Consider the following 27,254-nt stretch of genomic DNA (forward strand, 5'->3'; position numbering starts at 1 on the left):
TACACACACACACACACACACACACACACACACTTGAGCTGGTTTCAGCTTTGATCTTCAGCCTAAGCAGATCGAAAGGTTAGACTTCCCCCCAAGTTCTCCCAGTTGCCCCTCCAGGCAGAATTTAGCACGCCCCATTCACAGTGCACAGACTCCTTACCCCGCTGCCCATATAGCCCTTCACACCGGTGTACTGCTGTGAAGGTAACCCAGGCTCTCCGTCTCTCTCGCCTGATCTTCCTGACCACCTGGCATTTTTGTGCCATTTAGCAGCAAAGGAAAACTGAGGCTCAGAGGTTTGTTGAGATCCCCGAGATCGGACAGCCCCACGCAGCGGAGCAAATGGCAAAGTGAAGCAGAGAAACTCCAAACGTCAGAAAATAACAAAACGTTTATTTCAAAAACATGAGCTCCCCAGCTCACCAAGGTCCTATAAAACCGGGCACCATTCTGAGCTCTGTGAGCACACACGGAAGACTTGGGATCTGGCCAGACTGAGGTCAAAGGTGGGGCCTGACACAGTGCTGCTCTGTGACAGGCAGAGTGGAAGGCAACTCAGGATGGGCTCCAGAGCCATGCCCACTGGCACGGATGGCTCTAGCCTGAGCCCAACGAGGGACAGGGATGTGACCACCAAAGCAGGTGAGGTGAAGAGGTCACACCGAACCATCATTTCTGCTCTGTTGCACCACAGACAGGTTTGGGGGCAAAGCCGACCCCCCAAAATGGCCTCAAACGAAAACAGACTAGTTATTCAGCGCTCTCCCATCCAGGGGTCTGGAGAAAGGCCGTTCAGCTGGAGCAGAGGAAGCAAGCGTCAAGTGACAGGCAGTCACACAAGGTGGACTGCACCTAAACCTGGCCAGGCGTGCTGGCCAAGCAGGGAATCGCGGGGGCAGTGGTGTTTAGAGTGGAGTCCCGGGCGGGTGGCACCAACATGGAGGTGCAGGGGACGGTGGGGGTGGGGGACTACCAGAAATGCACACTCTCCAGTCCACCCGAGACCCCGGGGCATCCACATGCCAGGCTCCGCCGCCGGGACTCCGCGGCCTAGTGCAGCCGCAGGTAGGAGGGAGCAGAGTAGTTGAAGAGCAGGAAATCCATCCTGTAGAGGTCATAGAGACGCCGCTGGTAGAAGGGGCTGATGTCCCGGAAGAGGCGCTCGGCGAGGTCGCGCGCGGCGGCCGCCTTGGCCCGGGGCGGCGGCGCGGGGAAGCGCAGGTCCGGCGCGCCCACCAGGTCGAGCACGAAGGCCGCGTCCTCCGCCAGCGTCTCGAACTTGCCCACCACGTCGTAGCGCAGGCGGCACGGGTGGCAGAGCGCGTGCGCGCGCTCCCAGTGCTCGTTGAAGGGCTCCTCGCGGCGCGTGCGCGGGTCCAGCAGGTAGGCCAGGAACTCGGCGAAGCGCACGTCGTGGCCGCGGGCCAGCGCGTCCGGGTGCGCGCGCGGCCGCAGGCGCCGCACGATGCGCGTGCCGTAGCGCCGCTGGAAGGCGGCGCTGTAGGGCCGCGCCAGCTTGTTGCGGTAGGCCGACGCCAGGCGCTCGAAGGGCTCGCGCACGAAGAGGAAGGCCAGGTAGGCGCGCAGGCGCCGGTTGATCTCGGCCGGGCTGAAGTCGGCCAGCGAGGGCAGGCGGCCCGGCGCGTGCGCCTCGTGCGCGGGGATGGCGCGCGGGTCGCCGCGGCCGCGGCCGCTCAGCGCCAGCAGCACGCGCTTCCAGTTGGTGCAGGCCACCTTAGGCACGTAGCAGTAGAGCAGGCCGTGCGCGTCGTCCACCAGCACGTGCCGCAGGTCCTCGGGACCCAGCAGGCGCTGCCGCCGTGTGTGGCGGCTGCAGGCGCGCCGCAGCAGGTCGCGCCGCTGCCGGTGCACCTCGGCCATGGCCGAGTGCGGGCCCTGCGGGCGACAGGTGGGGGGACGGACGGGTCAGCGCTGCGGGTCCTGCGCCCACCCGGCCGCGGCGAAGGAATGGGGGACTGAAACCCCAGCAACTGCCACTGATCGCTCTGTGATTTGGGACCCAGGGATCTGTCCTGGACCTGAACTTGGGGGGAAATGGCTCTAACCTCGCTGAGGCACGTGGAAGGATGTAACAAACAAGTGTTGGGCGCTCAGGACCGAGGAAGGCCTCAGAATGAATATGACCACATCAGAGTAAGCCTGATAAAGAAGTTATATCATCAGAGTGGTAAGGGTGGGCGCAGATTGAATATCCGCTCCCTTCTTACTGAAAGGATAGTGTATAAGAACGGTATACTTTAAATCCATATAAAGAGTTGAAAAATGCAGCCACTTGCAGGCTACTGAGATATTTTTTGTTCAATGATAAAATTAGCTACTTCTGTATGTTCCTGCGGGTCTTGATTTCTTTTTATTACCACCAACCATCTCTAATCTCAGTGCCTGGGCAGGAAGCTTGCCCTCTCTGAAGCCTGTCTCTCCTCTGTGAGATATTAACATCCAGCGTTTATCTAGCACCCACTGTGTGCCAGAAAGTCTTCTGTGCACTTTACGACTCTATTAATTAGGTAGTAGTAGGAGACCCAGGCCAGCCCCTCCTAGCCTGCCTCGGCCATGCTAAGACCCAAGCCACCACCTCCCACCCATCCCTCCTCCTTTCCTCAAGTCCCTTCTGCACTAAACAGGTTCTCTACTTCCAAGACTAACCCTCCAACCCCCCTCCCACCCGTCCTCTTCCTGGTTCAGGAGTTTCTAGGAGAGTGTTTTTAATTCCTCAGAATTGTCTTAAAAACCTTCAAGACATAATAAAAAAAAGACAACAACAAACATTGTTGATGATGTGGGAAAATGGAACCTTCATTCATTGCTGCTGAGGGTGTAAAATGATATAGCTGTTGTGGAAAGCTTGGCAGCTTCTCAAAAAATAATAAATAAACATATGATCCAGCCCTCCACATCTAGGTATATACCAAGATAACTAGAAACATATGTCACACCAAAACTTGTAAATAATGTTGACAGCAATGTTATTCATAATAGCCAAAAGGTGGAAACAACCCAAATGTCCATCAACAAAGAATGGATAAATAGCATGTAGCATATCCATACAATAGAATATTATTCAGCCAATAAAAGAAAGGAAATTCTTTTTTTCAGTGTTTATTTTGAGAGAGAGAGACAGTGAGAGCGAGCATGGGGGAGAGGTAGAGAGGGAGAGAGAGAATCCCAAGCAGTCTCCATGCTGATAGTACATGGGGCTCAAACTCACAAACCATGAGATCACGACCTGAGCCAAAATGAAGTCGGGTGCTCAACAGACTGAGCCACCCAGGCGCCCCCAAAGGAAATTCTGATACACCCTAAAACATGGATGAAACTTGAAAAGATTGCCCATGTTAAGTGAAGGAAGCCAGGCACAAAAGGCCATATGTTGTCGGATAGATTCCATTTATAAGAAATGTCCAGAATAGATCCACAGAGACAGAAAGCATATTGCTAGTTGTCAGGGGCGGGTGGGAGGGGACAAGGGGGAGTGACTGCTAACTGGTGCTGGGTTTCTTTTCTGGAGTCACGAAAGCCTTCTGCAATTAGAGTGGCAACAGCTATGCAGCCTTGTAAATACACTAAAACCCATTGAATTGTACACTTTAAAAGTGAGTTTTATGGCATTTGAGTTATATCTCAGTTAAGAAAAAAGCCTCTGCGTGCTTCCATTGCAAGGGGACAAAGCAGCCTCTGAAATGGGGGCACACTGTACCCCGTGCCTTCATGAGAGTATCTGACGCTGGGGGGAGGGGGCAGGGAAGTGTGTGTGTGTGTGTGTGTGTGTGTGTGTGTGTGTGTATGCTCAGTTGTGCTTCTGGTGCCTTTAAAAGCATCCTGCAGACTGGGGCGCCTGGGTGGCTCAGTCGGTTGGGCGGCCGACTTCAGCTCAGGTCACAATCTCGCGGTCCGTGAGTTCGAGCCCCGCGTCGGGCTCTGGGCCGATGGCTCAGAGTCTGGAGCCTGCTTCCGATTCTGTGTCTCCCTCTCTCTCTGCCCCTCCCCCATTTATGCTCTGTCTCTCTCTGTCTCAAAAATAAATAAACGTTAAAAAAAAAAATTAAAAAAAAAAGCATCCTGCAGAAATCCAAGATACTAGGGCACCTGGGTGGCTCAGTCGGTTGAGTGTCCGACTTCAGCTCAGGTCATGATCTCATGGTCCATGAGTTCAAGCCGTACATTGGGCTCTGTGCCAACAGCTCAGAGCCTGGAGCCTGCTTTGGATTCTGTGTCTCCCTCTCTCCCCCGCTTGCCCTTTGTCTCTGTCTCTCTCTCAAAAATAAACATTAGAAAAAATAATAAATCCACGATACTTTAAGTGAAAAAGCTGAAATACAGAACAAGAGTCAACACCCCACACTTTGGGTTTAAAAAGGGTTGGGGAAGGAAATAAATGTTTCAAAAAAGGATAGGTTGTGGGGAGCCTCTCTTTTAGATATATATTGACATTGTCCCAGAATAAACAAGGCTGTGATTTGCTTCCAAATAATCCCAGGTAGGAGTGGAGGGGAGAAGGGTCTGGATGAAATAGGACTGGATAAGAGTTGATGACTGTTCAAACTGGGTGATGGCAACATGGGGGTTTAATGTACTTTGTACTTCTGTATATGTTTGAATTTTTCACAATTCAAACATAAAGCAGAGAGAAAGGACATATATGCCCTGCAGGTGTGATTTTGGCAAAGTGACCTGAGCACATGACTGAGCACTGGACACTACACACATACCCAGAACGTGCCTGGGAGGACACACAGGAAACTAACTGGTCACCTCCAGGGGTCAGCAGGAACAGGGTGGGAAGGAGAGGTACTGTATGTACCTTTTTGGAGGTTGAATGCCCTATCATGTGCTTATGTCACCTTTTCAAAATCACACTGAAGGGTGGCTGCGAAGTTCAGCCACGGCTGTGGGGGGCCTGGGAGGATCCCCTACCCTCTAAGGCAGACTCACAGGGTTGCCCTCAGAAGCCTGGCTGCACACGAGTGCCAGGAGAGGCTGCATCCAGGTGCCCCACAGCCAAGGTCTGCTTTCAGCTTCCAGACAACCCAACATATTTCCTATGGCACGGAATACTGGCCATCTCCCCACCTGTTGGGCCACCTTCCCTGCCAGCAGACCTCAATTGTGGTAGGTCGTGTGCCTAGCCTTGGGGAAGAACCAGTCACAGCAACCTCACACAACTTCACGAAAGCTCTGGGGCCAGCGGTGCACACGTAGCTTGGATTTGACCAAGGAGACTACAGGAAAGTCTGCTAGATGAGTCCCAGGAAAGACTTCAGCACAAAAAGAGAGGGCCCTTGAAGAAAAAAACCTTTGCCTGCCCCCTCCCTTTCTGCTTGGGGCTACTGTCCTAGGAGGAGAGGTCCGGAGCCCTGGCAGTCAGATTGCAGTCAGGAGACAGCAAGACATGAAACAGATATCAACATCCAGACGATGACGATGCGCAACATGTTGATGCTGTTCCAGAGGGCTGGCTGGTCTCTGAGCATCTTGGGAAGTAAACACCGACTGTCCTAATGGCTTAAAGTCAGCTTTTCTGTCGCTTGGAGCTCCGTAAATACCAAGACGGGCAATGTTATCTCCATACAAGTGAGAAAACTGAGGCTCAGAAGAAATGAGTTGCCTACAGCTCTCGAGTACGGAAGCTGGAACTCTCAACTCAAGCCACTTAGGACTCAGAAGCTGCCACTACGCCTGCTGGTCCAGGACCAAATCCTGCAGCTACAACTCTCATCTCTCCCGGCCTGATTGGACTCAGCTGCCTGGATCCTTAGCGTGGCTCTAGTCCTTATGAGCTCTGTCACCTTCTCTGTGTCCTTGGCCTCCCTTTGCCTCAGTTTCCTCATCTTTAAACAGGGAAAACAACAGCCCTACAGCCCTACCTTGTAGGGTTGCCATGAGGACTAAATATGTTCACAGAACTGAAGTGTCTGGTACACAGTTAGCACTCACTGGCCGGATTATTTTTATTACTTTTATTTCTCAGCTGCAAGGTGCTAAGCTCCCAGGGCCTTACACCCAACAGTCAGTGCGACCTCAGGTCGTTAGGGGGCTGAGCCAACTCCATCTGACCCTCAGGAGCCTGTGGAACTAGCGGGGCCCAGGATCCTACAGAGAGCTTGGCCTACCCTCAGCTTGCTGTGTGGTCCAGAGCAAGCCAGTCACCCTCTCTGAACCAAGGCCTCTACACCTGCAACCCAAGGTCAGATAAGCTCCACAGGCCCCTTTGGCTCAGCACTTAGGGATTCAGTGAACAGCTACCTACCCAACCTGTTTGATCATTCTCCCCAGCTTAAAACCCTCTATGGCTCCCTCTTACCCTTGCCCCACCTGCCAGGCACCACCAAGCTGCTGCCTACTCCTGGCTCACCTCACACCCCCTCTTCCGTTGCCCCCTCACCTCCAGGCACTCGGCCCCCTACTGTTTGTTTCTCAACATTTTTTCAGCAGTTCTCAGCTCCGATGTCCTTTTCTCAGAGAGGCTCCCCTCCCCCCCACAGCCCCCTATCTAAACGAGAACCCTCCTGGTCCATCTCTTATTGCACCTAGGGCTGCCCTGATGCAAACGAGTCACAGGTTAATGCAGGTGGCAATGGGATGATGTCTTCCGCCCCATGGGAATGTCAGCTGCACCAGGTCAGGGACCCAGCTGACCTGCTTGCCGCTGGATCAGCAGCATCCCGAGCACAGACTGCACACAGTAGGTGGTCCACACATGCTGTCTGAATGGGTGCCTCTCCTTGTACGTGCTGGGGTGTGTGTGAGCCAGGGGCCTGTGGCTCTCAGTGGGGTATAACCATGGCGGGGAGGGGGGCTGGGGTTTGTGGGTGCTCCCGGCAGGCCCAGAGCAGAAGTGGAGTGCACGGGCCAGCAAGCCTCCTGGTCCGTGTGCCTGAGAACACTGCGAGGGCAGGGGCTACTGCCCGTTTCCCTACCACAGCGGGTACTAAAATCTGGGGGTTCACTTAATTACCGTCTCCCCACTAGACCTCCTAAGGGTCTGCTTCAGTCTTTTATACCCACAATGCACAAAAGAGTGTCTGGCACAGTGTGGCCTCAGTCTGTTGTTGGGTCAATGGTGGAGGGTGGGTGGGCAGATCTCCCAGCTTGCCCCAAGATTTGCCCTTGTCACAGGCATTCTCCTCTCTGCACAGAGCCTTGACTACCGAGGAAGCTTCGTCATGCCCTCTTGCGGGCTCCAGTCCCATAGACAGGGCTCTGTCCCTGTAGACAGCAGGTCTACACGTGGGCTTTCAGGTTCCCGGGGCTGGAGGTAGAGGGAGGCATCACTGGGTGGGTGTCTGTCCACCTACCTGGTCCACGTCATACAGCATCTGCAGGGGACTCCTCCTCTTCCCACTGAGCCAGCCAGAGCCCAGGCTGTTTTCAAATGCTGTGGGGCACAAGGAAAGAGGCATCAAATGGACTGGCTGTGGCTCTCAGGGGGCTTGGACACATCTGATCTACCTCTGGGAATCAGTGTCCCTGTTGTGTCTCACCTGCCTCCAGGGGGCTTGGTGGAGTGTGGGGCACTGATAGGTCCCCTGACCCACCAGGGCGGAGTACTTGGTATCACTCCTGCCCCATGTCCTGCCCTTCAGAGTTGGAGGATGCCAGGCAGGCAGGGATGAGAGGAAAGGTGTTATCCAGCCCTCTGGTGAAGGCCTGACCACCCACTGTCTCCATCTGCCTTCATCTCATGCCCCACCCCCACCAGCCCCATGACCACGGAGCCCGAAGGGAATCACCAAGCTAGCTGCTGTCCAGGCAGCCAGAAAGGGCTGGGTAGCAGGAGAGGTGGCACAGCCAAACTCAGCTTCTCCAATGACAGCCCGCCAGGTCACGTGACCGCCGTGGGCTCCTACAGGAGCCTGAACTTCCCTGGCCAGTGTGTATGCCACTTCCTGGTAAATGCCGGTTTCACGGTCTCCCAGACTGGAAGACAGTGGGCAGGGATACTGTCTATCTGTCTCAGTATTGCACTCTTCAATCTTAAAACTACCACAAACCCTGCTTACTAAATTTATTTTTTTACTTTAAATGTGTCTTAAGGAATATCTTCCTACATATTCAATTAATATGAATATATTCTTAGTATATAGTTGACATAGGTAAGCATAGGTTTACAATCTTATGCTTCTTGATCATATTTTTCTTAAATATGATTAAATATGATTATACTTGTTAATAAATGAATAAAGTATATGCAGTCTTCAAAAAAGATCACCAAAATCGGCAAAACTTTAGCTAGACTGACCAAGAAGAAAAGAATGACGTCTCTGGGGCAGCCATTGTGGAAAACAGTATGGAGTTTCCTCAAAAAATTAATAAACTACCCACAACCCAGCAATTGCATGACTAGGTATCTATCCAAGGGATACAGGTGTGCTGTTTCAAAGGGGCACATGCACCCCAATGTCTATAGCAGCACTATCGACAATAGCCAAAGTATGTCCATCGACAGATGAATGAATAAAGAAGATTTACACACACACACACACACACACACACACACACAATGGAGTATTACTCGGCAATCAAAAAGAGTGAAATCTTGCCATTTGCAACTACATGGATGAAACTAGAGGGTATTATGCTAAGTGAAACTAGCCAGAGAAAGACAAATATCATAGGACTTCACTCATACGAGGACCTTAAGATACAAAACAGATGAACATAAGGGAAGGGAAGCAAAAATGATATAAAAGCAGGGAGGGGGACATAACATAAGAGACTCTTAATTACGGAGAACAAACTGAGGGTTGCTGGAGGGGTGGTGGGAGGGGGGGACGGGCTAAATGGGTAAGGGGCATTAAGGAAGACACTTGTTGAGATGGGCACTGGGTGTTATACATAGGGGATGAATCAGTGGAATCTACTCCTGAAATCATTGTTGCACTATAGGCTAACTAACTTCGATATAAATTAAAAAATGAGCACTGGGTGGGTCAGTCAGTTAAGCGTCTGATTTCGGCTCAGGTCATGATCTCACTGTGGATTCGAGCCTCAAGTTGGGCTCTGTGCTGACAGCTCAGAGCCTGGAGCCTGCTTCCGATTCTACATCTCCTTTGCTCTCTGCCCCTCCCCCACTCACACTCTGTCTCTCTCTCTCTCTCTCTCTCAAAAGTAAAATAAACATTAAAAAAATTAAAAATAAATTTAAAAAGTAAATAAATATAATAAAAATAAAAATAAATAAAAATGAAAGGCTGGTACCATCACAGTGACCCTAGCCCATGTGCACATGGTTAAATGCTATTTTTTTTTTTAAATAAAGGCATCTCTGGGAGTGGGGGAAAGAATGAAGTCTCAAATTAGTAAAAACAGGAATGAAAGAAAAGCTATTAGTACTGAATCTTACAGAAATGAGAAAGGTATGAACGATTATACAAAAGCAAATTAGATAACCTACATGAAATGGAAAGAGTCCTAAAAAGATGCAAATTCCTCACTCAAAAGAAACAAAATCTCAATGACATATAACAATACATTGAAATAGTAATGGAAAGAAATTCCCACAAAGAGAAGCCCAGAATCAGATAACTCACTCCTGAATCTTATCAAATATTTAAAGAAGAATTAACACCAGTATCTTCTAAACTATTTATGCCCTTCAAAAAAACTCCCAAAAAACAAAACAGAATGGGGGAGGGAAAATACCTCCCAACTCATATATGAGCCCAGTATTACCCCGATACCAAAACCAGATAGAGACATCACAAGAAAGCTACAGAGCAATATCTCTTAGGAACATAGATGCAAAATCCTCACAAACAAAACAAAACAAAACAACACATCAAACTGAATCCATCAACATATAAAAAGGTTTATATATGACCAAGTAAGGCTTATCTCAGGAGTGCAAAGGTGGTACAACATAAAAAAAAAAATCAATCACGGTAATACACCATATTAATAGAATAAAGAAAAAAACCCACACAATCATCATCAGTACAAGCAGAAAAAGTGTTGCACAATATCCCATACCCTTTCATAATAAAAACACTAAACTAGAAATTGAAGGGAACCTCTTCAAGCTGATAAAAGCCATCTAGAAGCCATAGCTAACATATTTAATAGTGAAAATTGGATGCTTTACCTCTAAGATCAGGAACAAAACAAAGGATGCCCACCTTCACTATTTCTATTCAACAATGTACTAGAAGTTCTAGCCAGGGTATTGGGCAAGAAAAAGAAAGAAAAAAGGCATCCAGATTGGACAGGAAAAAGTAAAATTATGTGTATTTATAGATAACACGAATATATAGAGAATGTGTGTGTGTGTATTTGTGTAATCCACAAACTACTCGAGCTAATAAATTAGTTCAGCAAGATTGTAGAATAAAAGACCAATATACAATAGTAAATTGTATTTCTAAATACTAGCAATGAATAACCCAAAATTGAAATTACAAAAACATCTCCATTTACAATAGGATAAAAAGAAAAATATTAAGGATTAAATTTAACAAAATAAGTGCAGAACTCATTGCTGAAAACTAAGACATCACTGGAAGAAATTGAAGATCTGAATGAATGGAAAAATATCCCATGTTTGTGGATTGGGAGATTTAATGTCATTAAGGTGGCAGTATTCCCCGATTACAGCTCTTAGCACATGGCAGACAGCTGTGCATGTGTTCCTGGAGTAGCTTACATACAGCATGCAGGAAGCGGGGTGGGCAAAAAGGATGCCATTCTCCAAATATCAGAGATCCATGCTTTGATCAGGTGTGCTTCCCCACATTGTTGCAAGCCCCTCTCCCTCCACATAAAGTGACTTCCGAGGGACTTAAAAGGCTGGTTCCCTTTTCTCCACCTTCCATTTTTCTCTTTTCCCCTTTTTGGGGAGCCAGGTATTAAACACTAAAACATTCAAAGCAACGGCAAAAATGGGGAAAATTAGAAACTGACTGTGAATGCCCAGGGAGAGGCTCAGAAAAAGACCTAAGAAGACCTTAAATTTATAACGTGGGCTGAACCTCAGCACAGACAGCCTACAACAATCAGAAAAACAAAAACAAGCTAAAAATAGCAATCACCGAGTAAGAGAATCTGATTTCCACAGTTACTACATTATTAGATTCAAATGTCCAGTGTTCAACAACAACAGAAAAATTAGAAGTCATACAAAGAACGAGGAAAGTATGGTCCATTCAGATGAAGAAAATAAATCAACAGAAACACCCTGAAAAAAATCTGATGGCAGATATATGAGACAAAGACTATAAGACAACTGTCTTGAAGATGCTTAAAGAACTAAAGGAAGATGTGCAGAAAATCAAGAAAATGATCTATGGAAAAAATGGAATATCAGTAAAGATGTTAAAAGAAACTAAGAAGAAATTCTAGAGCTAAAATGTACAATAACTGAAATGAAAAATTCACTGGTGGTATTAAAAGACAGATTTTAAGTAGGCAGAAAAAAGAATCCGTGAACTGGAAGACAGGGCAATGGAAATTACTGAGTATAAGGAACAGAAAGAAAAAAGATTAGAGAAGAATAAACAGAACCTAAGGGACCTGTGGGACAACATCAAAATCAACATACTCCTGTGGGAGTCCCAGGAGGCGAAGAGAAAGACAGTGACAGAAAGAATATCTGAAGACATAATGGCTGAAAACTTCTCAAATTTCATGAAAGACAAGAATATAAACATCCAAGAATCATAACGAACTCCAAGTAAGATGAATTCAAAGAGACTTGCAAATCAAACTTTCAAAAGACAGAGAATCTTGAAAGCAGCAAGAGAGAGACAACTCATCACTCATACAAGGGAGCCTCAATGAGATTATGAGTAGATTACTCATCAGAAAGTTTGGAGGCCAGAAGACAATGAGATGATATATTCAAAGTGCTCAAAGGAAAAAAAAAAGCACTGTCAATCAACAAACCTATATCTGGAAAAAACTCTCCTTCAAAAGTGAGGGAGAGCTTAAGACATTCACAGATACACAAAAGCTGAGGGAGTTTGTGATCTGTCCCGCCAGAAATGCTCAGGGGAGTCCTGCAAGATGAAATGAAAGGAAACTAGACAGTAACTCGAAGTTGTATGGAGAAGTAAATATCAATAATGGTAGATACACAGGCAATTATAAAAGATAATATTATTGTAACAATAGTTTGTAACTGTACTTTTTATTTTCTATATGATTTAAAAGAGACTATATCTAAAGCAAAAAAAAAAAAAAAAAAAGAAAAACAATTATCAGTCTAAAAGCCAGTATTATTAACTCCAAATTTTTGTTTTCTATGTAATTTAAGAGAATAATGCATTTAAAAGAATTACTAGTTTATGTGTGTGGGCATATAGTGTATAAAGATGTAATTATATAATAACAACTGAAAGGGATGGGGACAGAGCTGTAAAAGAGCAAAATTTCTCTACTTAGCAAGGTTAAAGTTGTATAAATCCAAAATACAACATATAATTTTAGGATTAAATGTAATCCCCATGGTAGCCACAATGGAAGTCAGAAAGGAATTTACAAAAAGATAAACTGACTAAACACAAAAGGAGACAGTAATACAGGAAATGAGGGATAAAAAAAAAAAACTATAAGGCATAGAGAGGACAAATAGCAAAATGACAGATGTTCCTCCTTATCAGTAATTACTTTAAATGTCAATGGATTAAACTCACCAAAATACAGACATGAGCAGAATGGATAAAAATACCTGACCCAACTCTATCTGTGTTCTACAAGAGACTCATTTGAGATCCAGTGATACAAACTGGATGGAAAAAAACTCCAAGCAAATAGTAACCAAAATAGAGCAAAGGTGGCTATATTAATATCAGACAAAATAGACTCTGAATCAAAGAAATTTATAAGAGACAAGTACTTTATATATGAATAAAAGTTTTAATACAGCAAGAAGCTAGAACAATTATGAACATTTACTTACCTAATGGCAGGCTATCAGAGTAAGTGAAACAAGAATTGGCAGAATAGGAAGGAGAAATAGACAGCTCTACAATAATAGTTGAAGATTTCAGTATACCACTCAGTAATGAATTAAGCAATGAGATAGAAGATGAGGAGGGAAACAAAGGACTTACACATCACAATAAACCAATTAGATCTAATAGACACATACAAAACACTCTATCCAACAACAATAGCACACACATTCTTCTCTAACACATGTGGAATGTTTTCCAGGATAGTCTATATGTTGGGCCACAAAATAAGTCAGGATAGATCTTAAAAGGGGCGCCTGGGTGGCTCAGCCAGTTGGGTGTCCAACTTCAGCTCAGGTCATGATCTCACGGTCCGTGAGTTTGAGCCCCGCATCGGGCTCTGTGCTGACAGCTCAGAGCCTGGAGCCTGCTTTGGGTTCTGTCTCTCCCTTTCTCTCTGCCCCTCCCCCACTCATGCTGTATCTTTCCATCCCTCAAAAATGAATAAATGTTTAAAAAAAGTTAAAAAAAATAAAAGACATTATATCATACAGAGTATATTCTCTGACCACAGCAGGATGAAGTCAGAAATCAATAACAGAAGGAAAACTGGAAAATTCACAAATCTGTAGTAATCAAAGAACACACCTCTAAACAACCAGTGGATCAAAGAAGAAATCACAAGGGAAATTAGAAAATACTTGGAGTCAAGGGCACCTGGGTGGCTCAGTCAGTTGAGCGTCCGACTTTGGCTCAGGTCATGATCTTACAGTTCATGGGTTCGAGCCCCACAGTGGGCTCTGTGCTGACAGCTCAGAGCCTGGAGCCTGCTTCAGATTCTGTATCTCCCTCTCTCTCTGCCCCTCCCCCACTCATGTTCTGTCTCTCTCTGTTTCTCAAAAATGAATAAACTTAAAAAAAAAAAGAAAATACTTGGAAACAAAAATGAAAACAACATGAACTTATGGGATGCAGTGAAAGTGCTTAGGGGAAATTTAGAGCTATAAATTCTTACATCAAAAAAAAAAGGGGGTGCCTGGGTGGCTCAGTCGTTTGAGGGTCCAATTCTTGATTTCAGCTCAGGTCGTGATGCCAGGGTTGTGGGACCAAGCCCCACTTTAGTTTCACACTGAGCATGAAGCCTGCTTAAAATCCTCTCTCCCCCTCTGCCCTTCCTCTCTCTCTAAAATAAATTAAAAATAAATGAATGAATGAATGAATGAATGAACAAGCAAACAAACAAGAAATATCTCAAATCAGCAACCTAAGTTCATAACTTAAGGAACTATAAAAAGAAGAAAAAATAAACCCAAAGCTGGCAGAAAGAAGGAAATAATAAAGATTAGAGCAGAGACAAATGAAATAGAGAATAGAAAAATAGAGAAAGTCAATAAAACCAAAATTTGGTTCTTTGGAAAGATCCACAAACTGACTACTCTTTAGCTAGATGGACCAAGAAAAACAAGATTCAGCTTACTAAAATCATAAATGAAAGTGGGACATTACTACTGACCCTACAGAAGTAAAAAGAACTATAAGAGACTACTATGAACAATTGTATGCCAAAACAATTGGATAACCTAGATGAAATAGACAAATTTCTAAAATGTACTAAGTACAAAATGTACTAAGATGAAGTAGTAGAAAATCTGAATACATCTATAACTAGTAAGGAGACTGAATCAGTAATAAAAATTTTCCTGACAAATAAAAGCCATGGACCTGATGGCTTCACTGGTGAAGTTTATCAAACATTTATAGAAGAACTAATGCAAATCCTTCTCAAACTTTTGCAAAAATTATAGAGGAGGGAACACTTCCTAATTCAATTTGTATGGCCACTAATAACTCTGAGCGGCGGGGGGGGGGGGGGGGGGGGGGGGGGGCGGGAAGGGAGCCAGACAAAGGCACTACAAGAAATGAAAACAGTATCTCTTATTAACATTGATGCAAAAATCCTCCACAAAATACTAGAAATACAAGTTAAACAGCATATTAAAAGATTATATATCATCACCAAGTGAGCTTTAGTCCCAGAATGCAAGGATAGTTCAACATATAAACATCAATCACTGTACTACACCATATTAAGAGAATGAAGGAGGGAAAAAAAAAAAACCACACAATCATCTCGATGCAGAAGAACCATTTGACACAATTCAGCATACTTTCATGATAAAAAAGAAAACACTCAAAACAAACAAACAAACAAAGAACAGAAGGAAAGTACCACAGCACAATATAAACCATATATGAAAAACCCATGGCAAACATCAGACTCAATAGTGAAAAACTAAAAGCTTTTCCTCTAATCAGGAACAAAGCAAGGATGCCCATTTTTGCCACTTCCATTCAACACAATATTGGAAGTTCTAGTCAGAGCAATTAGACAAGAAAAAGAAATAAAAGACATCCAAACTGGAAGGAAGTAATAAAATTGTTTCTGTTTGCAGATGATATGATCTTATATGCAGAAAACCCTAAAGATTCCACACACAAAAACTGCTAGAACTGATAAATGAGTTCACCAAAGTAGCAGGATACAAAGTCAACACACAAAAATCATTGCATTTCCATATACAATAAAAAATATGAAAAGGAAAGTACAAAAAAAAATTCCATTTGTAATAGTCTAAAAAAGAAGAAAATACTTAGGAATTAACTTAGCCAAGGAGGTAAAAGACTTGTACAATGAAAATTACATAACAGTGCTGAAATAAATTAAAGAAGACACAAAGAAATGGAAACACATCCCATGTTCATGGATTGGAAAATTTAGTATTGTTAAAATGTCAATACTGCCCCAAATGATCTGTAGATTCAATGCAGTCCCTGTCAAAATTCCAATGACGTTTTTTGCACAAATAGAAAAACCCATCCCAAAATTCAATAGGACCCCAAATATCAAAAAAAATATCTTGAAAAAGACCAAAACTGGAAGATTCACACTTCCTCATTTCAAAACTAACTACAAAGCTATAGTAACAAAACAGGGGGTGCTGGTGGAAGGACAGACATATAAAGAAGAGAAGAGAAGAGAAGAGAAGAGAAGAGAAGAGAAGAGAAGAGAAGAGAAGAGAAGAGATGTGTCCAGAGATAAACTCTTACATATATGGTCAAATGCTTTTTGATAAGGGTGCCAAGACCATTCAGTGGGGGAAAGGACACTCCTTTCAACAAATGGCATTGGGAAAACTGCATGTTCACATGAAAAAGAATGAAGCTGGACCCTTACCTCACATCATATAGAAAATTTAACTCAAAATAGATTAAAGGCCTAAATATAAGACCTAAACAATAATACTCTTAGAAGAAAACATAAGACAAAAGCTTCATGACCTTGGATTTGGCAGTGGTTTCTTGGATATAACCAAAGGCACAGGTAACAAAAGAAAAAATATATAAATTGGACTTGAAAATTTTTAAATTCTGTGCATTATGGGAGACAACACAGAATGGGAGAAAACTTTTGTAAATTATGTATCTGATAGGGGATATATAGAGAACTCCTAAAATTGAACAACAAAAAATTCAACTCAATAATGGGCAAAGGACTTGAATAGACATTTCTCCAAAGAAGATGTATAAGTGACCAATGAGCACATGAACAGATGCTCAACATCACTCATCATTAGGGAAATGCAAATCAAAACAATAATGATATACCACCTCACACCCATTATTATGGCTACTATCAAAAAGGGAGAGAGAGAGAAAAAAAACAAGTGTTGTCAATGTGGAGAAATTAGAACCCTGTGCACTGTTGGTGGGGATGTAACATGGGGCAGCTGCTATGAAAACAGCATGGAGGCTCCACAAAAAATCAAAAATGGAATTAACAGAACACAGCAATTCCACGTCTGTGTACATACTCAAAAGAGTTGAAAAAGCAGGGTGTCTAAGAGGTATTTGCGCACCCATGTTTTTAGCAGCATTATTCACAAAAGCTAAAACATGGAAGCAACCCAAGTGTCCATCAAGAGATGAACGGATAATCAAAATGGGGTCTATTCACACAACGAATATTATTCAGCCTTGAAAAGAAAGGAAACTCTGACACAGGCTACAACTTGGATGAGCCCTGGGGAGATTATGCTGAGTGACAGAAGCCAGTCACAAAAGGACAAATCATGAAGGATTCCGCTTAGTACCTAGAGTAGTAAAAACCATGGAGCAAAAAGCAGATGACGGTTGCCGGGGTGGCGGAGGGGAGAATGTGGAGTATTTAATAGGTGCAGACTTTCAGTGTTACAAGATGAAAAGAGGTCTGGAATGATGGTCGCACGACACTATGAATGCATTGATATCACTGAACGGTACACCTACAAACTATTAAGGCAGTAAAATTTATGTCATGTGTATTTTACCACAATAACAAAAGGTGAGCGAAAGCAAGTTAAGCGTTAAGCATTGAATTACCCTATGACCTAGCAATTCCATTCCTAGGTACATGCCCAGGAGAACTGAAAACAACGTTCACACAAAAACTTACGCACAAATGTTCCCATGGAATTATTTTTAATAACCAAAACCTCAGGTTCCATTAACTGATGAATGGATGAACACTGTGGTCCATCCATACAAAAGAATATTATTCATCCATACAAAGGAAAGAGTACTGACGCTGGCTTCAACTTGGCACATAGATGAGTGGGTGCTAGGGGTTGGAGGTGGTGGGGGAAATCACTGGGAAAGAGGGGAGTCACTGCTACTGCTAATATTCTGGAATTATAGAATGGACATACCGCACAACTGTTAAATACGCTAAGAAACCACTGAACTGTGTTCTTTGAAAAAGTGATTTTATGGAGTGAGAATTAAAGCTCAATGAAAATAAAATTACTGATCACCAAAAAGGATATATGCAAGACCATTTTATGCAAATCTAGCTTACAAATGTAAATATATTGGATGGCTATCATAAGATATTCTTGAACTCACAAGAACATTGCATGTTCATAACAAGTATACCTTCAAGAATTCAGGGTCATAAGAGAAAAGAATATATCCATAAGAAGAACGGACGTTTCCATGACCCTTGGCTTTCAATAAAATAAAGAATGTAAAAAATGCTGCCAAGAAGAACACATTCACTGAAAAGATTTAAGACATGTTTTTGACGAACAAATAAACTTGGAAAATTTGATTAACTGAAAATTTGATTATCTGTTGGCAAACTGACCATGAGTAGTGGTTGTCAAACTTTAGCATGAGTGGGGGCCAACGAAAACACAGAAAACACTTGTTCTAGTCCGGGCGGTCTGGAGGGGGACCCAGGAATCCACATGTGTAACAGTCCCCCAGGTCATGCTGATGCTGCTGGCCCAGGAGCACACCTGGAGAACCCCTGTACTACAGCAAAGCCTGGTGGAGGCTGGCTGAATGAATGCATAAATGACAGATTGACCTTGCCTTGGCCTCCAGAACCTTCTGTGTGCACCAGAAGCCCACTGTCCAGGGCCCCTGGCAGCCTCAGGCTCCTTCCCCACTCCAGTGTCCTTGGAACAAGGTCTGGGCTCTTCTGTAGCCAAGGTGAGGGGAGGGCCTAATTGTGTCCTGTGATTCACCAATGGCCCTAGGACTGGAACTTCTGTCTCCCGGCAGCTGGACGTGTCCCAGGAACACCACTGTCATCAGAAAATGAGCTGACCAGGGGGCAGCCATGTTGGCTGCGCAGGGAGGCCCCAGGCTTGGGGCTGGCAGGTTGGCCTAAGTATAGCAGCTGCCACCAGGAGATGCTATGTCACATTAGCACAGCACCACTCACAACCCGGGGAGGCAGGGGACCCTTCTCACCAATCTGCAGATGTGTTACCTGTAGCCCGAGGTCACCCAGTGATGAGCCCCTCTGAGGGCCACAGCTGGGTTTGAGGAAGGGCTGGTACCCACGGCGGCTGGGGGTGGGTGGGTAGGAGGTGCCCCCAGGGACTGTGAAGCAAACCTAGGTCCATTTCTACCCCAAGGCCCCACAACTTGGAGGCACCCAGCCTTCAAAAACACCAACCCTTGCATGGGGCCTCTCATTTCCTGCTCAGGCCACAGCCTGCAGGAAAGTGCGTCCTATACCAGACCTCAGGGGCCAGTGGGTGGAGGGTCACAGGGAGCAGGCACCAGAGTGAGGTCCTATTTATAGAGTAGCTGTGGCCAGTGATTACAGGGCTGGGCCACCTCCGCCCAGCCCCACCTCTTCCCACCACACAGATCAGAAGAACTTCTAGTCCAGTGGGATGGGCAGGCTGGCCAGGGAGGAGGACGGATAGGACTAGGAGGGCCAGAAGGGGATTGCTTTGAAGATCCCTCGATCCGGCCCCCAACTCTGGAAAGCTGGGGGCTTGGCTCTGAGGGCAGGGTGGCCCAAACAGGGCCACAGTGAGGCATCCCCCAACCTCCACTCTGGTTTCCCCAAGCCTCTCTTGGCCTGTGTCCTCCAATGTGCAGCCCCTCCACTAGGCTTCAGGTCCCAGGCTCCCTCCCAAGGGCACCACAGAACAGACAAGCCAGGGAGAGCCAGGCGGCAGGCCCAGTCTCACAGCCAGGGAGGGGCCTGGGCCAGCCCAGGGCAGTCACAGGCAAAACCACCATGGGGTTCTGCTTTGAAAAAGGAGACAAAAATAGCAGAAGATTGTATGGGGAGGCGGGGGAGGGTGGTGGAAGGGAGGTGGGAGGGACGAGGGGGTGCCAAAGACACAGAGAAAGAGACAGAGCTACACACAATGACAGGGACATAGGCTGGGAGAAGGAGAAACAGATCACAGCAGTAAAACAGCTGGAGTTTTGAAATTGCTCAAAGCAAACCAGCTGGGGTTGAAAGGGAGGAAGCGATGCGGTGTGAGCTGACCACAGTCTGGGAGAGCCCAGCACCCATGCCCAAAGGGATCCTGGCCCTGAAAACCATGCAGCCCTGGCCTCAAGAGCAGACCACAGTCCTGATCCAGTAGGTCGGTGCAAAGACAGCCCAACACCCTGCGGTGCCCGCTGCATGAAGGCAGGAAGCCCCTAGGAGGGCATGGCAGTCGGCAAAGGAGGCAGGGTTTGGGCAGGGTCACAGGAACCAGGGAAGAAGCACCTGGGGCACAGCCCTAGGGTCGGCCAGCGCCTGGCACTGAGCTCGGCACACATTGACACTGGTATCAGGTAGAAACCGTTCTTATCTGCATTTGACAGATGGGGAAACCGAGGCTCAGAGAGGGAAAGAAACAGGCCTGAGGCCTCACAGCGAGCAAAGGCCAGAAAAAGGATTTGACCCCGGGCCATAGTGCACGTATGCCTCTGAGGGCACATCTCTGGGGCACCCATCCTGCCCAGCACACAGCCCCTCCTAAGCTCACCAGAACTGCAGGCAGGTGGGTGAACTGCCACACAGGGAAACTGAAAGCAGAAACCAGTGAGATGGTCCCTGGCACACCCACCCCTAAGGAAAGGCTTTGGCTGCCCCTTGCAGCTGGGCAGGGTGCGGGGGTGGGGGGGCACAAGGCATTCTGTGGGCCATTTGAAACTTCACCATTTGGGAGAGAAACACTGGTGATTCCCAGTCCAGTGAGTGAAGATTACGACACATGGTTTCTGGTTAATAAGTTCTAGCTGGGCACAATGTTGCAAGATCAGACAGGCAGGGGCAGCCAGGCCCAAACAGCGCTGACAGGCCCCCGGGGACCTTGCTGGGGGAGGGTGGAGGGCAGGTTACCCCAGCCCATTCGGTCCCCCAGGTGACCTGGGACTTCCAGGGTGACCTGCATGCCCCAGGGTCAGGGACATTCCCTCCGGCAATCAGGCTCAGGGGGGAACACGTTGACAAGCCCTTCACAAATAAAAAACAATCCCACTTTTTTTTTTTTTTTCCCTGAAGAGAACTAGAGATCTCTCCACTTGTACTTAAAACTCAAACTCTATTTGCTGAACTCCACCTGGAATGGAACCCCTCACCTGGCCAGCTCATTCTTGGGTATATTCTCATCACCTCTGCCTCCAGGATGGTTAAGAACTGCCCCTATCCCACCCCCCTGCCCCCTTGCCTCCTCCGTCCAGGACAGTCACAGAAATCTCCTCACTCAGGAGACTCAGAAATAGGAGGCTATTTCTCTTCCCTCCACCTTGGTGAACTTAAAACCTTCATGGCTTCCCACTGGCTAACAACAAATTCCTGCTTCTTCCCAGAACCCTCCTGGTCCACCTCTCTCCTCCCCCCCCCCCCCCCCAGCTCCAGCCACACTGGTCCTTCTGCCAATCAGTGAACACATTAGGGGCATTCCCACCTCAGAGCCTTTGCACTGACTGTTCTTTCTGGCTGGGATGCTCCTCCAGGAACCCCTATTCTTTAGAGTAACCCTTCTTGTTCAGATTTCAACTCGGATGTCCCCTCTAGAAAGAGGGTCTCTCCAAAGAGCAGCACTCCACGTCAGGACCTTTCCCAGGTCTCTCCTTTTAATTTATGCGTGGCATTTATTACCGCTGAAACAATGGGGTTTGTGTATGGGTTGATGTCTGGCTGCCTTTCCAGAAAGTTGACTCTGTAAAAAGGGACTGTCTTGTTTTCTTGTTACCCCTGTAACTCACCTAGTGCCAATGAATAATTTATTTAAAGACTGATAGCCCCTCATGGCCATAAGGAGAGTGCCCCAACTCTTAGCCTGCCATTCAAGGCCACCCATGACCGGGCCCCAACTTAGAGTATACTTCTGGCTTCCACCCTACCACCTCATCTCATGAACCCTGAGCTCTGCCCACAGCACATCCCTTAGCACACCAGGCCTTTTCACTCCTCCATTCTTTTGTCTGTGCCATTCCCTCTGACCCCAAATTCCCTTTCCTCATTTTCCCACCTGGTGAAGTCCTATGCAGCCTGCAAAGCCCAACCCAAATACCCCAGCCTATAGAGTAGAAAGCATAAGGGTTAGGGCTTTAGACTAGGATTAAATCTTGACCCTCACACTTCCTAGTTGGGTGAGCAAGTCACTTTCCTTCTCCTGATCTTAGTCTCCTTCTCTGCAAAATGCAATTACCAATCCGTACTCTAGTGAGCCATCCATCTTGCCAGTTAACCTTTTCTCATGGTACTTTCTGGAGGCCCGGATGGTGCCTCTGAGCCCTGGGAACACTGACAGTACCTGAGAATGGACCGCAGTGTGGGAGCATCTATCGATTTGGCTGCCAGCAGCCACTCCCACTCCTTTTGCTAGCCTGCTGGGCATCCCCCCGGAAGCAAACCTGCTTACACTCCGTCCACGTGGTTCTGATAGGCTCCCTCCTCCAGTAGCTGCTGGGATAGGCAGGTGACCAGGCCTAGCCAATCGGAGCATTCCATCCCTTTCTGCCACAGCAACTGTCCCTCAGAGGTGGACACCACGGGATCCAATTCAGGCCAATGAGACACATCCTTGGGACTCTCCCTAGAAATCAGTCAAGAGCCCTTCTTTTGGACTGAGGCAGCTAAAAGTGAAGCCATTGCAGAGAAAAGCCAAACCTAGAGCTGGAGACAAGGGTTCCACCCCTGGATCCACCCATGCCTGAAGGCAGCCTCATCTGGCTTAAGTGGGCCTGAGTTGAGATGTCCTCACTGAGACACTGTGACCTGTGACGGCCCAGGGCCAGGACTGGGGAAGGAGTCAGAGCATGCAGAGTTGGCACTGGGACCCCACTGTGCAAGGACGATGAGGGAGAGCCTATGGGACGGGGTCCTGCAGGGGGCTCAGTGGGAGGCAGTGGACACAGGGCATCCAGGGGGCAAGCTGTCTGCTCCTGGCTCTAGCTGCCCCTGCGAAGGTCCCTGGCTTCTGCACTGAGAGGCCCTGTTCAGATCCAAGGCCAGGCCCATGTCATAGACCCACCTCAACCCTGGCACCCTGGCTCCCCAGGAGTCATCGGGCATTTCTGCATTTATTCTGCATAGGACCAAAATACTGGTTTTTCATTAAAAGCAATGGCTGCCTCCAGGGCCACTACGCTGCCTGAGAGGTGCCCCGACCATCATAGACCCCTGCGCTCTGAACAGTTGTCTCTGTGGCCCGAGTCCCCAGGTGCTGTGGTGCCAGAGAAGGAAGGGGACAGAGAGGGAAAGGGAGAGAAGCCCTGGGCCCTTCCCCACCTGGAAACCCTCCAAGAAGGACAGTGGGGGAGAAGATCTCTGTTAGCACACATCATCCCAGATCTCAGACAGGAAGCATTGGACCCCAGGAGAAGGCAGGTGGCCTGGAGGAAAGGAAGACAGCAATCCAGCCTGGAAGGGACAGGTGGCCTCCCCTGGGAATCCCCTCCATCCAACCTTCTTCCACACTCTCCCTTCCCTGCCCCCAACCCCAGGTCCCCTGAAAGTGGACAGAGACTTCCAACTCCAGGAAAGATGCTCAACCCTGCAAACCTAGGAAAGGACTGAGGAGGGAGGGAGGTGAGGGTGGAATCCGGCACTGCCCAATGAGGCCCCTGTGAAGCAGCAGGTGGGGGATTTAAATTGAGACTCTCCCTCAGTGTGTCTCTGGGGGCAGAGGATGCAGACCAGCTATTTGGATGTTTAAAAATTTTTTTAACGTTTTATGTATTTTTGAGAAAGAGTGTGAGTGGGGGAGGCACAGAGAGAGAGGGAGACACAGAATGTGAAGCAGGCTCCAGGCTCCGAGCTATCAGCACAGAGCCTGACACGGGGTTTGAACCCACAAACGTGAGATCATGACCTGAGCTGATGGTTAGATGAAGTCAGATGGTTAACCGACTGAGCCACCCAGGCGCCCCTGGATTTTTAATATTAAAAACATAAGGTCTGCAAGGGCAGGTATATTAGTAAGTTTTGTTCCCAGCCCTAGAAAGGCACCTCGCATGAGCACGTGCCCAGCAAATCCATGGTCAACAGGGTTGCACAAAAGGACAGCCTTCAAGCCCAGGTTTGGACACAGAGGAAGCAAAAGGCAGAAGGGGATGAGGGGTGACAGTGGAAGCGCCACTGGGACCCTGGGGTGAGGCTGGGGTGTCGAGGGCAGCAGTATCCTGGGCAACTGTCCCACCTTGCCCCAGCATCTTCCTTGTCCCCAGGACCTTGAGCACTAGGTCAGCACTGATGGCATCCTGGGGGCTCAGGGATGCCACGGTGGGCTACTCCAGACTTCCCCACTAGTAAATGCACATTAGGGGCCCCAGGCCTCTAGTGGCAGTCCTTTAGGTGTCCCCTGCCCAACTACTCTGGAGAAGGAGGGGACAGTGCCAGACCTGTGTGCGTGCCTGGAGGAAGATGCTAAAATTCCTCCTGTGCTCTGGAGCCCTCTTCTTAGCCCAGAGGCCCACCACACCCTTCACCCCCTTCCAACTCAGAGCACAGCTTCGGGAACAACCTCAGAGCTGCTGGAGGCCCTATGAGGCCACTTTCAGAGTCCCCAGACAGCAGGATCTGCCTCTAGCTGGACGGTTGGCAGGAGAAGGCCTTTCCACCCAGCTGTCTCCTCTCCGGCTCTGCCAGGTGCCTGCAGATCCAACATTAGCACACCCTCCTCACTGGCTTCTGAGGTCAGGGGCTTTAGCTCATGGCTCAGGAGGAAAAAGAGCCAGCAGAGTAGGTTGGGTAGGTTGGTCTGATTAACCCTCTTTTGTCCAGGGTCACCCTCAAAGCTATGATGAATGAAGACAGACTATGGGGAAAGGTCTGAGCACCTAGCAGGAGCAAGAGGGCCTCTGGGAGGCAGGCGGGGCTGCACTATGGGAGCCCGGAGAAGAGGCCCATCCCAGTCTCGGGGCAGTGGAAGCAGGCGTCAAGTAGGGTCTGTCAGACTGGGTAGGGTGAGGCCAGCGTGGTGGGTGAGAAGGTCGTGGCCAAGGGTATTCACGCAGCAGAGAATCTCAGGCGGGGACACAGCATGGGCAAAAACTAGGAGAGGGACCACACGTCACCCTCTCTAGCTCCTGCTCTCCCAGATTTTGTGGAAGAGAGTCAAAAGGAAGAAAACGCAGAAGGTAACCAGTACCTGGACTCATTTCTTCTCTCTCAAACCTGGGTAGAGGAGGCGGCAGGAGAGAAGTGTCCAGTCAGGGGAGACACAGAGACATAAATATACCTACCCCAACGTGCCTACTCCTCTATAGATACCCCCAGACACACACCCCACACACCGGGGCCCAAATGCTCTAGCCTTCTGTCTCTCTCACACCCCACGCCAGCGGCTGAGCCCTGGGAGTCCAGGTCCTGAGTAAACATTTGTCTATGAATGACTGGGTAGACAAAGACTGTCATGGCCACAGACCCTAGGACCACAGCCCACACTGCTAGGGGACACTCTGCTCTGCTAAGACATAGGAGTAGGAGCACCTGCCATGAATCAGGAGCACTCTAAACCAGGAGCACCACTCCCAGATAGCCCACCTGCTCATGGAACGGGGTGGTGATGGAAAGACTGACAAGACTGACCACAGCTCCCTCCCGTGAGCTTGGAGAGGTGTCCAGGTCTGGGAGGCTGGGTCCAGGCATGCAGGGAACAGTGTGATCGGCAGGGTGACTGGGTAGAACTCTGGTGAACACACTAGGGAGTCCTCCCTAAGCCCTGCTCACCTGGACCCCAGCCAAACCCTGGCCTCCAGCCCAGAGGCAGTCATGGAGGTTGGAGGGAAAGCAGGAGAAGGAAGCCCCACCCCCCAAGATGAAGGGAGCAGTGTCACCCCCAAATCATGACAGCCGGCATGATGAAGAGACTCAGGATTCTTCCACTATCTCATTTAATTTCACTTCCCCGAAAGACCCATAAGGAAGAACCCGAGCACTCCATTTGAAAGACGGGAGTACTGAGGACCTTGGGGGGGGGGGGGATAGGTCATCCAGCAGGTAAGACTGTGGAATGACCCTTATCCACTAACCTAGACCCAGCCAGGTGGGTGAGTGCCCCCCAAAACACAGACTCCTCAGCTCGATCTCTTGGGCCACCCTCACTGCCCACAGTCCCTGTCCACCCTGGGGCGTGGTCACTTACTCCCTGAGACCCTGTCCGTGAGGCTCCAAAGGTGACACTCCAAGGATTGTCACAGAGCCCAGTGGAGACCTACCCCCTGAGCCCCCAAAGCCCCCCAACACACTCACACCAGGGAAAGGCAAACAGAGCCCGAGGTGGGAACAGGCTGCTGGCTGGGCATCTCAAGCCCCAGGCAGGCGGCTAGCCAGCAGGCAAGTCACCCACACCTGCCCCTCAATCTCTCTGCCTTAGTTTCCCCCTTTGTGAAATGGGGAGGAGATGAAGTGAGTTAAGACTACGCACAAGCCTGGCCCAGGGCAGCTACCACGCGCTGCAGGGTCCTGACTGGCTGCCTCAGTTTCCCCAACCAGACCGTGCAGTGCGTGCAAAGGAGCCCCAGGTCCTCCTGGGTGTGAACTTCGGGGCGGAGCGGGGCGCTCCAGGCAGCAGCGCCTGCGGCTGAGGGGGACCACCTGAAGGACCGGGCAGCGTCAGGCTTCCCCAACCCACGCTGCACCGCTTCAGTCAAGGGGCCTCCGGGCGCCAAGGGGTGCCGGCGACGTAAACAAGGCTGCCTTCCTGGGTGGACCCGATGCCCTCTGCCACCCACAACGGACCCGGGGCCCCGGGCTGCGAGCCCCGAACGATCACCCCTCGCGGGCGTTGGGAGACCAACTCCCAAGGGCGGCAAGACCCTTTCAGGGAGCCGGGGCTTGGGCGGGGACGCCGAGAGCCTCCCTGGGCCCACCCACCCCTACCCCCAGCGCGGGAGGGGACAGCAGGTGCCCCCCGTGGAGGGGCCCGGTGGGCACTCACCCGGGCGCAGGGCGCGGGGCGCGGCGCCCAGAAGTAAGAGCGCGGCACCCAGACACGCGGCCGCCAGAGCGCGCCGCCGCCAGCAGCGCCTCCCCATGCTGTGCGGGGCGCGCGGGGCTGCGGGGCGCGCGGGGCTGCGGTCCCCCTGGTCCGGCGGGGGCGGCAGCGCCCGGCCCGGGACCCGCCCCGGGACCCGCCCCGCCCCGCCCGGCGGCGCGTACCAAGGCACGGCGCGGGGGTGCGAGCGCTCTGCTCGCGGGGGTGGGGGGTAGGGTGGTGCGGTGGCAGACTGCTGGGGACTGGGGAGGTGGGCGACGGCGGGCGGCGGGCCTCGTCCAGCCTACACGCCCCGCAACCGATCTAGCCCGGCAGCAGTCCGGGGCTGGAAGGACGGAGCCTGGGTGGAAAGAGCCGGGTCGCCGGTGGGGCGGAGCCTTCGGTTGGCCCCGGGGTACCATCCTCCACCCAAGGCCAAGAAGCGTCAGCAAAGTGGCGTGTCGGCGGGTCGAGGGAGCACTGTGCCCTCTTGAGGGGTTTTTGCTGCCTTACATGAGGGAGGGGACCTGGTGTGGGGAAGCAGACCTCTACAGACGACTACCCCAGGATCTTCCAT

General features: G+C 48.9%; 1 protein-coding gene across 2 annotated transcripts; it reads right to left on the reverse strand.

Moving 5' to 3' along the window:
• Positions 1–373: 373 nt before the first annotated feature.
• Positions 374–26,819, reverse strand: CHST13 (carbohydrate sulfotransferase 13). 2 transcript variants are annotated; one of them, XM_045052046.1, is made up of 4 exons: positions 26,642–26,765; positions 22,121–22,294; positions 7,317–7,396; positions 374–1,896 (listed from the first exon to the last, which is right to left on the reverse strand). In XM_045052046.1, the coding sequence occupies exons 3-4, from the start codon at positions 7,335–7,337 to the stop codon at positions 1,051–1,053; spliced, it is 867 nt and encodes a 288-aa protein (XP_044907981.1). In that variant the 5' UTR covers positions 7,338–7,396; positions 22,121–22,294; positions 26,642–26,765; the 3' UTR covers positions 374–1,050. The 2 variants fall into 2 exon arrangements, with proteins under 2 accessions (XP_044907981.1, XP_023105861.2); XM_023250093.2 differs by lacking the exon at positions 22,121–22,294 and having other exon boundaries at positions 26,642–26,819.
• Between the last annotated feature and the right edge of the window lie 435 nt (positions 26,820–27,254).

This window comes from Felis catus, chromosome A2 (assembly GCF_018350175.1).
Source record: "Felis catus isolate Fca126 chromosome A2, F.catus_Fca126_mat1.0, whole genome shotgun sequence".
Lineage (NCBI taxonomy): Eukaryota > Metazoa > Chordata > Mammalia > Carnivora > Felidae > Felis > Felis catus.